Source organism: Rhipicephalus microplus, chromosome 7 (assembly GCF_043290135.1).
Source record: "Rhipicephalus microplus isolate Deutch F79 chromosome 7, USDA_Rmic, whole genome shotgun sequence".
Taxonomy (NCBI): Eukaryota; Metazoa; Arthropoda; class Arachnida; order Ixodida; family Ixodidae; genus Rhipicephalus; species Rhipicephalus microplus.
In genome coordinates, this window is record NC_134706.1 from 52,790,873 (window position 1) to 52,805,474 (window position 14,602).

Here is a 14,602-nt window from a genome sequence, read left to right on the forward strand (position 1 = left end):
ACACATATCCAGGCATACGAGACGACCTCTTTAAAGACATCTATATAAAGTGTTTCGGCGGCCGAGCTATCACAACCCCTTACCAGGCTAAAACACACTGGGCTCCCGAACTACAAACTGGATGCACCTTTCACGCATGCCGAGGTCAGAGCGGCAATCGTCAGCATGAAACGCAACACATCGCCTGGGGCGGATCAAATTACCAATGCCATGATTCGCAACATGAGTGACGAAGCCATAACAGCGCTTCTAAACTTCATTAACAAACACTGGGTAAATGGCACTATACCTCAGCAACGGGAGCATGCTGTAATAATTATGATACCCAAAGCAGGAAAGAAATTCGCAATAGAAAACCTCAGGCCAATCTCTCTTACCTCGTGCTTAGGCAAAGTGTTTGAGAGATTAATAAATACCAGACTTCAACGGCATCTTGAACAAAATAACTTGTTGCCCAACACCATGTTTGGTTTCCGCTCAAACCTCTTGACACAGGACATCCTTCTGCTTTTAAAGGAGGAAGTACTAACAAATGTTCCAAAAGCAAAACATTGTCATGGCCATCAACATAAAAGGCGCTTTCGACAACGTAAGCCATAAGGCCATATTAGATGGGCCAGCAGCGACAAATGGTGGTCGAAAGACTTACAAGTATGTACAGAACTTCCTTACTAAAAGAACCGCTGCCATCAAATTAGGAGAAGACGAATCCAAAGTCTTCCACCCACCGAGCAAAGGCACACCACAAGGCGCTGTAATCTCGCCTACGCTTTTCAACATAGCCATAATTGGTCTAGCCAAAAAAAAAAAAAAAAACTCGAAGATATTCCCGACATCCGACACTGCTTCTATGCGGATGACACCACTATTTGGAAAACCAAGGGTAGCTTGGCAGAAAAAGAGCGGCTCCAACTGGGAGCTAAAACCATCGAAGTGTACACTAAAGAAAGGGGACTTCAGTGCCCAGCAGACAAATCGGAACTGATCCGGTTCTCCAAGAGTAAAAAACAAAGGACAGACCCGAGCCTCCGCCATGCATGAGGTCAAGCTAGACGGCAATATTATTCCAGAGAAAACAACCGTTCGAATCTTAAGGATGTGGTTACAGTCCAATCAGCGATGTCTCCACACACTGAATATGCTTAAACGAACAGCTCAACAAATTGTTCGTATGATAGTTCGAATAACGAACAACCGTGCTGGACTGAAAGAGCAAGACGCGCTTCGTTTGGTAAAGAGCTTAGTCCTCAGCAGGCTAACATACTCGCTACCCTGCCACAGCATGAATGGAGAGGAGAAAGAAAAAGCAGACAAAATAATAAGGATGGCGTATAAAGGCTGCTTCACATGCCGCGATTGCAGCGAAAAAAATCGTTCCGTTCGCTCCAATCGCTGTGTTTGCAACCGTCGCTAATGGCGGTTTCGTCTCACATGAACCGCGAACGGTCTGCGACTGGAGTGGTGAGTTCTTGCCACCGCTCACTGTGACAGACACGAATGTAATGTAATAATATGTGAATTATGATATCATGAAGTTACCGTGAACGGTAACGAAGGGCTTGCTTGTTTCGCCATTTAAGAACACTTTCCAGTCTGAATTCATATTAAAATGCACAGCGTCGGCCATTACCAAAACAAACACGTCGACTCTATTTCGACGGCTTGACTGGACCAGCCCTATTTCAACGGGTCCCGACAAAAAATCGCTCCCGCCGCTGCGATCAGAGCGAAAATTTCCAACATGTTGGAAGATCGTCGCCGACCACTGCGGCGGAAGTGAACTGCCCTTTTTTTTTCGCTGCGAGCGCATTCGCAGCCTGAAAATCGCTACTTTTTTGTGTCGTGTGAAACGGCCTTAAAGCGGCTCTGCGACTACCACTTCAGCTGCGAAGCTATTAGCGCTCGGACTTCACAATACATTTGATGAGTTGGCTGAGGCCACCCAGATTAACCGCCTGCTACAGCCGCCAACCGGCAGAAAAGTTCTTCAGAGGATCGGCCTCGGTGAACAAGTATAGGCACATGGAAAAACTAAGGAATTGTGCTCAGTCAGAGCCTGGTACAAGATATGTCCCCTACCGAAGAACATGGACCCAGTTCTACATGCTGGAAGACGTAAAGCAAGAGCCGCACATAGATAAAAAGGCAAAATATTTGAATACGGCGAGATTTACAGACGCTGCGTCATGTCAGGCAAATGCAAAGAACATGGTGGCCGTGGTCACAAACCGAAAAGGAAACGTTGCAAGTTGTGCCTCCATAGCGCAATCCTCTATCACAGAAGCGGAGGAGACAGCGATCACGCTGGCAATCAAGAAGGGCAGGGAGCGAGAAGCCCCACTGACAATAAGCACGAATTCGAAGGCTGCATGTAGGAATCACGAAAAAGGTAGAATATGTATATGTAGGCCTTCAAATTTTAATCAAAGCTCATTAAGACTTTCCAATTGAATACAGCCAAACTATTATCTGGGCGCCAGGGCACGAGGGCGTCAGGGCACGAGGGCGTCACCGGGAACCACTTTGCGGACGAGGCGGCTCGAGGCTTCACAAATCACCGAGTTTCCTTGCAACCAACGCCCCTAGACCCTAACTTTGGTACAATTCTTCAGTATTACAGGGACAATAAAAAACTGTATCCAGCAGCGCATAAGAGCCTCACAGCAATAGAATCAGTGGCATTACGCAGAATCCAAACAAACAAATGCACAAACGTATGCACAGCCTACATGTATTCTACGCCACAGTATACAGAGATCTATCTATGTCTGTGGTGTGTGGCCTACTGTGGGGCAGGGCCACACCAACTCTGTTTCACATCACGTGGGAGTGTACACACCACAGTGAAGAACACCACAACATGAATAACACAGAGGAACAATGGGGGCTCTGCTGTCCAGCTCGGCCGTTGCTGATCAGCGCTGGCTGGTCCAACGGATAGAGATGATGGCTAGAGCCAGCGGAGCCATGGAATAAGGGCCCGACCATTTGGAATGCTCTACGTTATGCGCAAATAAAGTTTCTCTCTCTCTGTCTCTCTTCATTGTCGGAGTGATTTTTTGCGAGTAATCCATTTGCAACCAATTGCCCGCCTGTTAGACATTGGTGAAAACTGCTTTACCTTCGTGTCCTCAGTTCACGGGAAGAAAACCGCCAGAAAAAAAAAAGCTAGCAAATCATTGAAACCGCCGAAAATCCCGCCTCCTGCCACGCAACAATTTCACTTGCTAAACGTAATCAAAACACTCTTTTAGTTGGAAAACCGCTAATTTGGCAACACTGCTGCTCGCGTCTCGCTTGCTTAGCCACCCTACTTCAGTCGTGCCAGTGAAACTATCACAGCGAAACTATAAATTGCTCAGCGAAACTATGACAGTGAAACTCTAAATTGTTGCAGTACAGCGTTGCCAGATTGTAAAAGTGGTTCGACACGAACCCTCGAACAAAATTTCACAAGATTTCACATGGTGCTTTGTAACTGTTCTATACTTTCCAGAAGCCCTTTCTCCGCGAAAGTTTTGGTTCTTAATGGCACTGCCTCCTGACACCCCGAGGCCCGAAGGCGCTTTAGTACGAACGGCGGCCTTGATTATTTTAGCGAGGGCCCTTTTTGCAAATATTCCGCGCCATGTTTTCTTCTGGTGGTAGTGTTCGATGAAAGGACGCGCCCCCGGTACCAACGCCCTGGCGAGCTATCGATCAACGTGAAGGTGGTGCGCTGTCAGTCACATACTTCCCCCTTTACACAATGTGACAGTGAATGCGTCTTCTGCATTCGGAAGGGGCATCCAGCGGCTTGAGGAGGCTTTGGCGAAGCGACGGAGAAATGGAACCGACGACCCGTCTAACGGGCGCGGAGGCACCCGAGTAACTGTCGTCTAGTCGGAACACAACATCCTCGAGGTCTAGGCTCTGAGATTATCGGACTTTAATAGCCGTAATCTTAAAATATGGAACATCCGCGCCCTGCGAGGCCGGGGACTTCCTACACGCCGGATGTATAAATAAATGTTGTTTCTCTCTCTCTCTCTGCACTCGGATGAAGGGAGTACAAGCAGTCGGCAATCATGTAGCAAACAGGAATAACTGTAGTGACAAGCCATTTTTCAACATTTTCACCACTTTTCATCAGATTTTGACTGGCGTATCTGTTCTGGCATCTCAACACCAGCACCCCACAATTGTGACCAGATTTTTTCAATCTGGTGTCTAATTACACCACCTGGCAATGCAGCTGTAGTATGTCCAGTGGACGAAGCACTTCATCCGATGGGCACTAAAATCGTTTTTAAGCCTCATTATACCGTGAAAAACGTGTTCACCAAGCCAGAAGTTAGAACCCCTGCGAACGATCAAAGCGCGGTCGTTTACAATGTACCGTCTGGAGACTGCGAAGCCACGCACGTGGGCCAAACAGGTGGGAAGCGTCCACGAGGCTCAATGAGCACAAAGTGTCGTCGGCAGAGCCACCCATGCATGCCACGCATTCGAAGAGAGAAGTCGTCGAGCACTGGACAACGGACATGCCTTCGACTTCAGGAATGCGACGACGCTGGCTCCGGAACAAAGCTGGGGACAGAATGAAGCTTCTCGAGTCGTGCTTCGCCCGCCACGACAAGTTGGCGTGCATAGAGTGCTCTATAAGGTTGTAGCGGATGGATGGATGGATGGATGGATGGATGGATGGATGGATGGATGGATGGATTGATTGATTGATTGATTGATTGATTGATATGTGGGGTTTAACGTCCCAAAACCACCTTATGATTATGAGAGACGCCGTAGTGGAGGGCTCCGGAAATTTTGACCACCTGGGGTTCTTTAACGTGCACCCAAATCTGAGCACACGGGCCTACAACATTTCCGCCTCCATCGGAAATGCAGCCGCCGCAGCCGGGATTTGATCCCGCGACCTGCGGGTCAGCAGCCGAGTACCTTAGCCACTAGACCACCGCGGCGGGGCGGATGGATGGGCGGGCGGATGGATGGATGGATGGATGGATGGATGGATGGATGGATGGATGGATGGATGGATGGATGGATGGATGGATGGATGGATGGATGGATGGATGGATGGATGGATGGATGGATGGATGGATGGATGGATGGATGGACGGACGGACGGACGGACGGACGGACGGATGGATGGATATGGCTGTACCCTTTAGATCGGGCGATGGCTAGCGCCACCAAGCCGTATACTTAATGAACCAAAAACTATATTTTGTTTTTTTTTCTTTAAAAAGTGAGTTTGAGGATTCGTAGTTTGCAGTGAAGAGTTTAATTTTCACTCGTGCCTTGACTTTAGCCACCAATCAGATAACCTCCTTCTAGTTAAGTCTACCCGCTTAAAGTCTATTTCGCCCTCCCGGTGTATGCCGGAACAACCACGGCCCCCTACGGGATCCATACAGAGACGTATGAGACAAGCAGTGGACTGGGTCACTCATTTGGTGCGATCACGGTGAAAGGCACACGGGTGACTTTCTCGAAGGAGGGCACCACGTGGCCATGCTGCATTCTGAGCCCACTTGCCAAACTCTCTTGGATCACTATATACGGTGGTGGCTGTTTTGGCGTGATTTTGGCTATCGCGTTTGCGTCATCGTTCGATCTCCGTGGTCTCCTCCAACCCCTCTACAGGACGCCGCTTTTGTTTTACTGCTGAATTTAAAAGGGCTGCCTACGCATTGATTGGTAAGTTGCCAACGATGATTGCTCTCTTCTGTTTGTCGATAGAGTTGTACCTGTGATCATTCGACTCGTGCGGCCGCTTGCGACTACTCCAACGTAACCTCAACGCAGCACACTGCTTTTCGTACACGTATTATTCGGCAGTCATGGAATGACTGCAAAATAGTGGCACAGGTCTTTAGTTTATTAATGAATACCAAATAAAGAAACCCCAGCGCAAGGCCTAGCGTTTCGAGAGCGCCGCGAGGATTTACGGAAACTCTTTTGCATTCACTGTCGGTGCTAAACAAAACATCTCGTTGAAGCACAGAAGAGCATTTCTGAGCGTACTTTCGTAGCCAAACGTGTTAGTTACTGTTAGAATATTTTCTGACTATTTTTTGACGTAAATAACGCACAACATAATTCACAGTCACTGTTTTTTTTTTTTTTTTGCAAAAAACTGAGCCCGGCTTACGCGATCACTACAGTGAAGACCCCTGAGCCGGCTTCTTGCGTGAAATGTCCTTTTCTGAGTGCAGATCATTTGAAATATCTTGTTATATACTGGTGTCAGACGGGCACTTTTAATCGCGATCAGTGTCGATCTGGATTCACCACGATCGAGATTGGGTGCTGCTAGACGCTCACATTTAATCACGATCAGGCGTAATCAGGATCAAGACTATCGTGATCCGCGCATCACGATCTACCGAGAGATCGCGATTTTGCTGCCGTCTGCACCCCATAGCTGAGCTTGTTGGAAGCCAATAATCAAGAAAATCGAGCATAGCTCTATAAAGACGCTTTAAAACAACTAGTATTTTAATAAAAAAACAAAATTTTCCACTGTTTAAATTGACACAATCTCTAAAGTATTGCATATTTTAGGATTCGTAACGACCGCATGGATAGTTACGGGAGAGCCGACGGCAAGCAGAAGGCAAGCAGTCGTCTGTTGCTTTACGCGCTCAATTCTGTCGGAGCTCTGTCGGAACTGTTGGATCACCTAAAAGCAAACTGATTATGAGTGTCGCAAGCCTTTCGAATGCGTCGCAACGTACGTGCACTTCGTGGTCGAATGAAGAGATCTTTAAAGTAACTGGCAGGAGCGCCTGGAGCAGGCTTGAGGTGCCAGAAGTGAAACACTGGTAACTGGCAGGAGCGCCTGGAGCAGGCTTAAGGTGCCAGAAGTGAAACACTGGTAACTGGCAGGAGCGCCTGGAGCAGGCTTAAGGTGCCAGAAGTGAAACACTGGTAACTGGCAGGAGCGCCTGGAGCAGGCTTGAGGTGCCAGAAGTGAAACACTGGTAACTGGCAGGAGCGCCTGGAGCAGGCTTGAGGTGCCAGAAGTGAAACACTGGCGCGTGCAACGAGATTGACGCTTCGCTGCGACAACAGGGCCACGAGAGGGGGCCGTCATAAAAAAAAATGCGAAGGTTAAGAGTCTCACGCATCGATACAGGTAAGTGCTGCGAAAACTTCAACGAGTGATGGATTTAGGAAATTACTATCGCAGTTGCCTGCGAAGTTTCGGACGTTCGAGTGATTCTTGCACGAATAACATTTCTGCTAAAGGAATTTATAGATATATTGTAGGGTGTGCCTATTCTCCCGGCAACCGGGATAATTGATCAGAAAAATTTCTTCCGGCAGTCGCCTCCCAATGGCTCTCATAAGTCACGTGACTAACAACCGGGATAAATTTTTTGTACGATTCTCCCGGCAACCAGTACAACTTAACCTAACCTATTCATTCAACATGACCCAACGTAACCTAACCTAGCCCAGCGCACGCTGGGCCACGTCTGTCCAGTCTGTCTCTCAGCCTAACCTAAACCTAATCTAACGTACGCTAGGCTACGTATGCCCAGTCTGTCCCGCATCTCTTATCTACACGGCAGTTAGTCACGTGACTTATGAGAGCCAATGGGAGGTGACTGCCGGGAGAAATTATTTTGAACAATTATCCCGGTTGTCGGGAGAATAGACATTGCGTATATTGTACGTCAGGTTTTATCAGTGGCATATTTTACGGCGCGCAAATGCCGCCTGGGGCATTTCATCTGACCCAAGCTCGAACCGGATTAGCTTGGGCCGTGTAGCAGTGGTCATAAAGTTGATCGCCATCAATACAACTCATCCGGATCGCCCTGATCGTGAATAAACGTGCCAGTGTGACACCGGTATTAGTGTGGACTGCCTGTATAACCAAATCGTTCATAAAAAAATATGCCGCAAGTTAGTGACTGCACAGATTTTAATGTATGTTCCTCCTAATCTTCTAGCTTCCGCTTGTTTTGGCGCCGTACTCTGAACTTCAGGCAGCAATCAATGAGAATTGGTGAAAATTCTGTCACAAGTACGACTTCGGCTCGCGAGTGGCAAGTTGCGATGTCCCGTCCCAATGATTCAACGTATTTTTTTTTCTTGAGCGAAATTTCTGAATGTTTCAATGTAATTTGACATGTTGCCTCGCCCTGCATACATTGTGAATAAATATGTGTTCTCCGAATTTACGAAACCAAATATAACAAAGCTTGCATAAACGTATGGCGAAACGTCTGTGTATTGTTCACCAAACCCACACACCCCACTCCTGCGTACGATCAAAGCGGAGTCGTTTAGAAGATGCGTATACTGCGACGCCACAAACATCGTCGAAACAAGCAGCACAAATGCACCAATTATTGAACATTTTGCCGCGCGCGATTCGAAGGCTTACGGTTTTTCATTTTATTGTCTAGCATTGTGAGTCATGTGACCACTGCCCAATCAACACTTTTCTGGGTCTGTTTCGTTTCGTCGCGGCTGATAAGGGCAGCGTCGCGGCTGATAAGGGCAGCGTCGCGGCTGATAAGGGCAGCGTCGCGGCTGATAAGGGCAGCGCGGCTGATAAGGGCAGCGTCGCGGCTGATAAGGGCAGCGCTTGAGCAGATAACCACAACAAACCGCTGATACTTCAGAAGGGGGGTATGCCAGATCTAATCACGTAGGATCAATTGTTCCCCTGTCGGTGAACACCTTGGAGGGCACCTGGCTGGATTTGGGCATTTCGAGCTGACAAGCGTAATGGATGCACTGGGATAAGGATCACGCCTGTAAAGATTTGCAACGCTACGTGTCCGGGAAAAACTCGAAATTTCTACTAAATGCCACTTGCCCTTCTCGCGGGCGCGCGCCCCAAGATATATGGATGAGGTGACGTATATCAAGAAACGTTACTACATTTACATCACTCCTTTGCGTTAACATAGGTGCACTGACGTCGCTCACCGTACACTCTTCATCAGAACATGGTTAAATGCTAGCTATGTCTAGAAAAACAGGTGAAAAATATCCCGTCTCGTGATTGTATCCTGCATTCAAAACGGTAGCTCATTAAGATAGTTGCATGTGACATTATTCTAGTCGGCATGTGTACTTTGTATGTTCCGTTGGGTAGCATGACTGAGGAGTACATTGGTTTGGTTTGGGCTAGCTGCTTCATATCATTTTGAAAGGGAAACGCAAAGACAAAGTCAAACAGAAAGACTCTTTGTCTATATGTCTTTCTTTTCCCTGTGTCCTTGCGCTGCCCTGTCAATATGAGTATAATGAATGAAAGCTGAGAAAAGTAAAACACGTGATCGTAATGCCGACTTGTTTATTTTTGTTTTAAATGGCCGTGAGATTCTATACACTTTGATCAGCCCTCTTTTCGCGTCCACCTCGCTGAACCAGTGGCCAGGGCGCTTCGCTGCTGAGCCGAATACCGTTGGTTCGATTCTGGTCGCGGCGGTCGCATCTATATAGACGAAGGCCAAAAGGTAGATGCCCGCGTACGTGCAGTTCACGTTAAAGGGCTCGAGATGGCCAAATTTCCGGAGACCTCCACAACGGCGTCCCTCATAATCATATCGTGGTTCTTTTCACGAAAAACTACTACTACTACTACTACTACTACTACTACCACTACCACTACCACTACTACTACTACCACCACCCCATTTCGCTTGCGTTCCTCTTCTCTCGTTGCTGCATCGTGCCTTCGCCAACCCTGACAATGCTTAGCTTGTGTTTCGTGCGTCGTCTCTGAAGGCCAAACCTCATAACCGCGAAAACGCTCGCGACAGCGACGACCGACGTGACGTAGATTGCCTTCGCGCGAACACTCGCTAGCGCAGGCAAACCTCATTCACTCGACGGCTTCGGCGAGCGAACTTCACTGTTGCTTGCATGAGGCCGTCTACTCGTACCTACAAAACCGCGTAGTGAGCGGTATGGAATTTCAAAATAAGATATATTGTTGCATAATGGAACGGAAAGTGTTTATTATTGCCTTGCAGCACTTTTTTTATGCGCACGTGCAAAGACATTACGTTATTTCTTCTTTGTGCACGCGTGAGTGTGCCTTGGGCGGAGAGGTGAGTGAGAGGAGGCGGCGATTTCACGGCCATGAGGAGAACCATGGAGGTTCTGATGGCAATATTATGAATACAATATAATCAATACAAAATGACAATATTATCGATACCAATGTCGTACTTACGAATAAAACAAAAAAAGCACAAGAACGCATGCGCCGCAGTATAGGCATTCTCAGAATGATCCCGATGACATCAGACGAACCGCCTACAATTAATCACAAGTAATCGGCCTAGCTGCACTAAATAAAGAACCTTCCGGGCATCAAGAGACGCAATAAAATGCTGCATGTTCGTTCCTGTTTGATTCATGGAAAAAAGAACCGCTGGACGTGATTATGGGGAATGGCGTGAGTGGTTCAAAAATCCAATTTTCACGTAGTTACAATGGACAGGCGGTGCTATCTAGCGTGGCCCAGTTGAACAAAAAAAAAAATGCCTGCAAATTTGGAGCCAGTGGCGGGAAATCGATTAATGGCCATTGTTGCTGCTGTGGCTCCCACTGCTTTCGGTATGCTGCTACTAACGCAGTAAAGCCGGGCAACGATATGCACAGCAGCAGTGACGAGAGTTGGTTCGGTCAGTCCGCTTCTTGAGGTTGGTAATTTGAAGTGCGCTAACCTGATACGAACCACTAAAACGCCATTTTATTTCAAGATAGGCCCTTCCTTAGCACAAAAGTAATACTACGAGGTTTCCGGACTGCTATTTCAACAATCAACATCGACCTAATAGTTGCCTTTAGTCTCCCTTTCAAAACATCGATATGGTTATGAGGAACACTATATTGGTGGGGTCGGAAAAGTTTGACAAGCTGTGGCTCGTTAACGTGCGCCTTAATCAAAGTGCTCATGCCTCGAGGATTATGACCTCTACAAAAATGCGGTCGCCGCGGCCTGTGTTCGATCACGCAACCATCGATTAAGCACTCGAGTACCACAACCATTCGACAATCGGCGGGTGGCAAGGTTGCAGGCAGACATTTTTTTTTAATTTTTTGGGGGGGGAGGGGGGGGATCATCTTTATTTCTGGAAGGATTCGGGTAGCCAAATGTGGTCGAGTGTCATTTCGTAGTGTGTACGTCATGCTGAAAAAAAGTTTGGTGGTGGGGAAGGGCGAGCCTGCTTTGCCAGACCCTGGCTGGTGGCTCCAAGAAGAAAATTCGGCTGCAATACATTTTTTCTTGTGTGTTTTCCTTTCCAGATTACCGGAACATTCGTAGCATGTCAAGAAATATTTGCAGTTACTCCTACCCGTGTCCGCCCTTCCATGCCGAGGAAGTTATCAAAGAGGCTGCGACGGGTGCCGAGGTAACGAATGCAGTTTTTCTCATCTCTGAATAAATCTAGAATTTATTAAAAAGTGCAAAATTAATTTTTCTCACACAGTAGTTTGCTACCGTTTGTGCCTTCAAGCTTCGTTTGCGTAATAATATAGGTGATGCACCTTTTATAGCGACCACTGCCGGCCGCTGAGATACGTTACTTAGCACTGTTTTTTTTTCTCCTCACCATCCCTGCATGCGTTCATACAATGACTTTATGCTCGTACACCTCCAACAGAAAACAGTCGAAAAGTTTCCATTCTATTTGACGATCTCTTAACTCAAAGTTTTATTGAAATGCGCTACGTGTGTCATTTACAGTTTTCCAAACCAATCGATCGCACTTGTGATCGCTCTATAACGAATTGGCGTCATCGCAGTGTGCATTTTGCCTCTTTTCAGGTGTTTTCCTTTACCGAATGTCTGGATTCCGGTGACCTCGCCGACGTGGAGATCGTGGTGGATAGTTCCCATTTCCCGGGCACAAAGGCGACCTTCAAGGCTCACAAGATGATCCTGGCTTTGCAGAATGAAGTGTTCAAGGTCATGTTTTATGGTGACTTCGCCAAAGAGGACCGCATAGTGATCACTGGCTTGCACCCGGAAGGCGTCAGAGGCCTCTTGAGGTAAATTCTGTCTCCGCCCTACTCACAGGATGATGGACCCAACCCGTATTTCTCACCTATGTGAACGAGCATTTTGTCGATCACTTTCATTCAGTATCCGCTGAGCTTTGCCTTCACTTTCTTTCATCTTCCCCTGTGCCAAACGTTACCAGCAAATTGTCGCTCGGTTGAGTGTGGTGCAATGGAAACCTCCCTCCCTATGATTCTCTTTGCCGTGAATTTTCCGCTGCGTTTCTTCTTCGCGATATCATACGTGGAACTAATTTGCGGCAACATTTGTGCACTCTTTTGTGCCTGCACATTTTTTAGACATAAAAACCCCCTGAAATCCTGGGGTCACTGCATAAAATTTATTTTCAAATAGAAGCATGGAGTTTCCCAACGCGTTATCCCGATAGTTTCTTCCTACCTCTTACGTTAACTTCCTACATAGTTTTCTTCCTACCTCCTACGTTGAATTTCATGGTTCCACATCACTTGCTGTCCCGATCGATAGTCTTCTGGTGATCAGCCAACTGTAGTTGTCCAGTATTTTGATATCCTTGTCAGTAACACCACGGGCCCAAAAATGCAGGCTGTGTGTTCGCTGAGCTTGTAGTTCGTCTCAAAAACTGGTTTACCAGTGCTGCATATAGGCAGCCCATCAAGTTGCCTGCGAACTTTTAACGAGATAGCGCTAAAGAGCTCGTTTTGCAGAAAGTGCGGTGTTGGCGTCGGCATAGTTGGTTCCGAGCGAAAAATAATCTTTTGAGTGACAAAACAAAGTCAGAAAGATGCACAAAATAATTAAATAAGATTGCTGGAACCGAGTGAGAATCTAACCTGGCTGTTTGCGTTGCAAACAGGTGTTCTACCGCATAGCAACGCTTCTGCTTGGAAATACAGTGATATAATTTTTTTCCGCTTGTAAATGCTGTGCGAAAAACGTTTATGCTTTACAAAGGCGTCCTGTATACATGCTTCACAATGTAACCTTTGATACCGAAGTAATAATGCGTGGTACACACGTACATTGCCATCGGGCGTCAAAACGTGTGATTATAACGACTTCGTGGTTTTGAGGCAGGCCACTTTCTAGAAAAGGGACACACATTACTGCCGGCCTTCCCGTACAACCACTTAATGGGTGCATAGCAAGTTCGAAGACATTTTTCCCTGGTTCAAAGCATGCTACCCATAATACATAGAGTGCGGCTTGTGCGAAACATTCACCGACGGACGCCACTTTGAACTTAATCAATTGCGTTGTAGTTATGCACCATCTAAGCTTGTCGAGTAACATCAAACAATATGAAGTACGCGCTAAGTGGTTTATCTAAGCAGTTGGGACAAAACATCGCTGTCGTGTTCAGGCAAAGATTAAGAGTACGCCATAATTTATTCTCGAAAACCTTTAGATAACTTTGTATGCTCTAATTGCAGCTTGAATCATGCGCTGAAGCATTCCGCTTTGTTGAAAACGGTGTAAAGCCACAGCTGGCCCATTCTCCAGGCACCATCCACATTCTGTATAGCACAAACACAACCCGAAACAGTATAATGTTACCACATAGCATTATTATATATGTAATAATATTTAATAGGTTTATTCATTTGGAAGGGTTTATTTTATTTCAATAGTAATTATTGCCATCAACTTTGAATAAAATCCAGTGCTGAATTCTTATTGCCCCCCTCCCCCCAGTATGCTAGACTAGCATTGTTTCAGAAAAGGCCTTATGTTCTACAACATGTATGACGGTGTTTCATGACACAGCAGACTGAGCTTAACAGACATGACACCACGTTGAGGGAAACTGTTTAAGCCAACTGCTTTATTGAATTGTTTCTCAATGCATGTACTTCTACAGCGGATGTCTGGAAGTGGCTAACGTGCATCAGGCCCTGTGCATGCGCACCGCCGCTGCCAAGTATCTCGTCCCTAAACTGGAAGAGAGATGCGTGTCATTCGTGAAAGGCCACATGAAGCTGGACGACGTGTGTCCTCTCCTGAACTACGTTTTCACCATAGGTGAAGAAGACCTGCTTGACCACGCCAGCACATTCATCATTCAGGACACTCTCAGGGTGATTAGCTCTTCGAAGATCACCTCTTCTACCGAGATCACCGTAAGATTCATCCTCCGCCACGCGACCAATGTTCCAGAGGTATCAATGGTGACAGCAGTGTACAAGTGGTCGCTTGATCAGGCACTGTCACGCGTCACGGAGAACGATCAACAGCCCGTCGTTCGCGCTATTATGCTGCCGTTTTTTCTCGAGCTGCGCTTCCTTGCACTGACGTCCAAAGAGTTTGTCAAAGGTCCTCTGGCGTGGAATATCTTCACCACGACCGAAGCCCTACCCTTATTGAGCAACATCGTCAAAGAAGGCTCGATGACCATGCCACAAGGATTTTTCCAGATCAGGGAGGCTCGTGGGCACGCTCCTAAAAAATGCCTGGTCAACAAAGAGTGTCAGCGTCCAAATGGTCTTGCATGACACATTGAAATTAAAAACTCTAACGATAGAGTCGTTAGATTAACATCCTTTGAAGATAGACTCTGAAGATTGATATAATGTATATGAATAT

At 46.9% G+C, this 14,602-nt stretch overlaps 1 protein-coding gene across 1 annotated transcript; it reads left to right on the forward strand.

Moving 5' to 3' along the window:
• The first annotated feature begins 10,553 nt into the window (after nucleotides 1–10,553).
• Nucleotides 10,554–14,511, forward strand: LOC119179219 (BTB/POZ domain-containing protein 6). The gene is made up of 4 exons (XM_075869995.1): nucleotides 10,554–10,590; nucleotides 11,284–11,390; nucleotides 11,807–12,030; nucleotides 13,881–14,511. Exons 1-4 carry the CDS (start codon nucleotides 10,554–10,556, stop codon nucleotides 14,509–14,511), a joined length of 999 nt encoding a protein of 332 aa, XP_075726110.1.
• The last annotated feature ends 91 nt before the right edge of the window (nucleotides 14,512–14,602 follow it).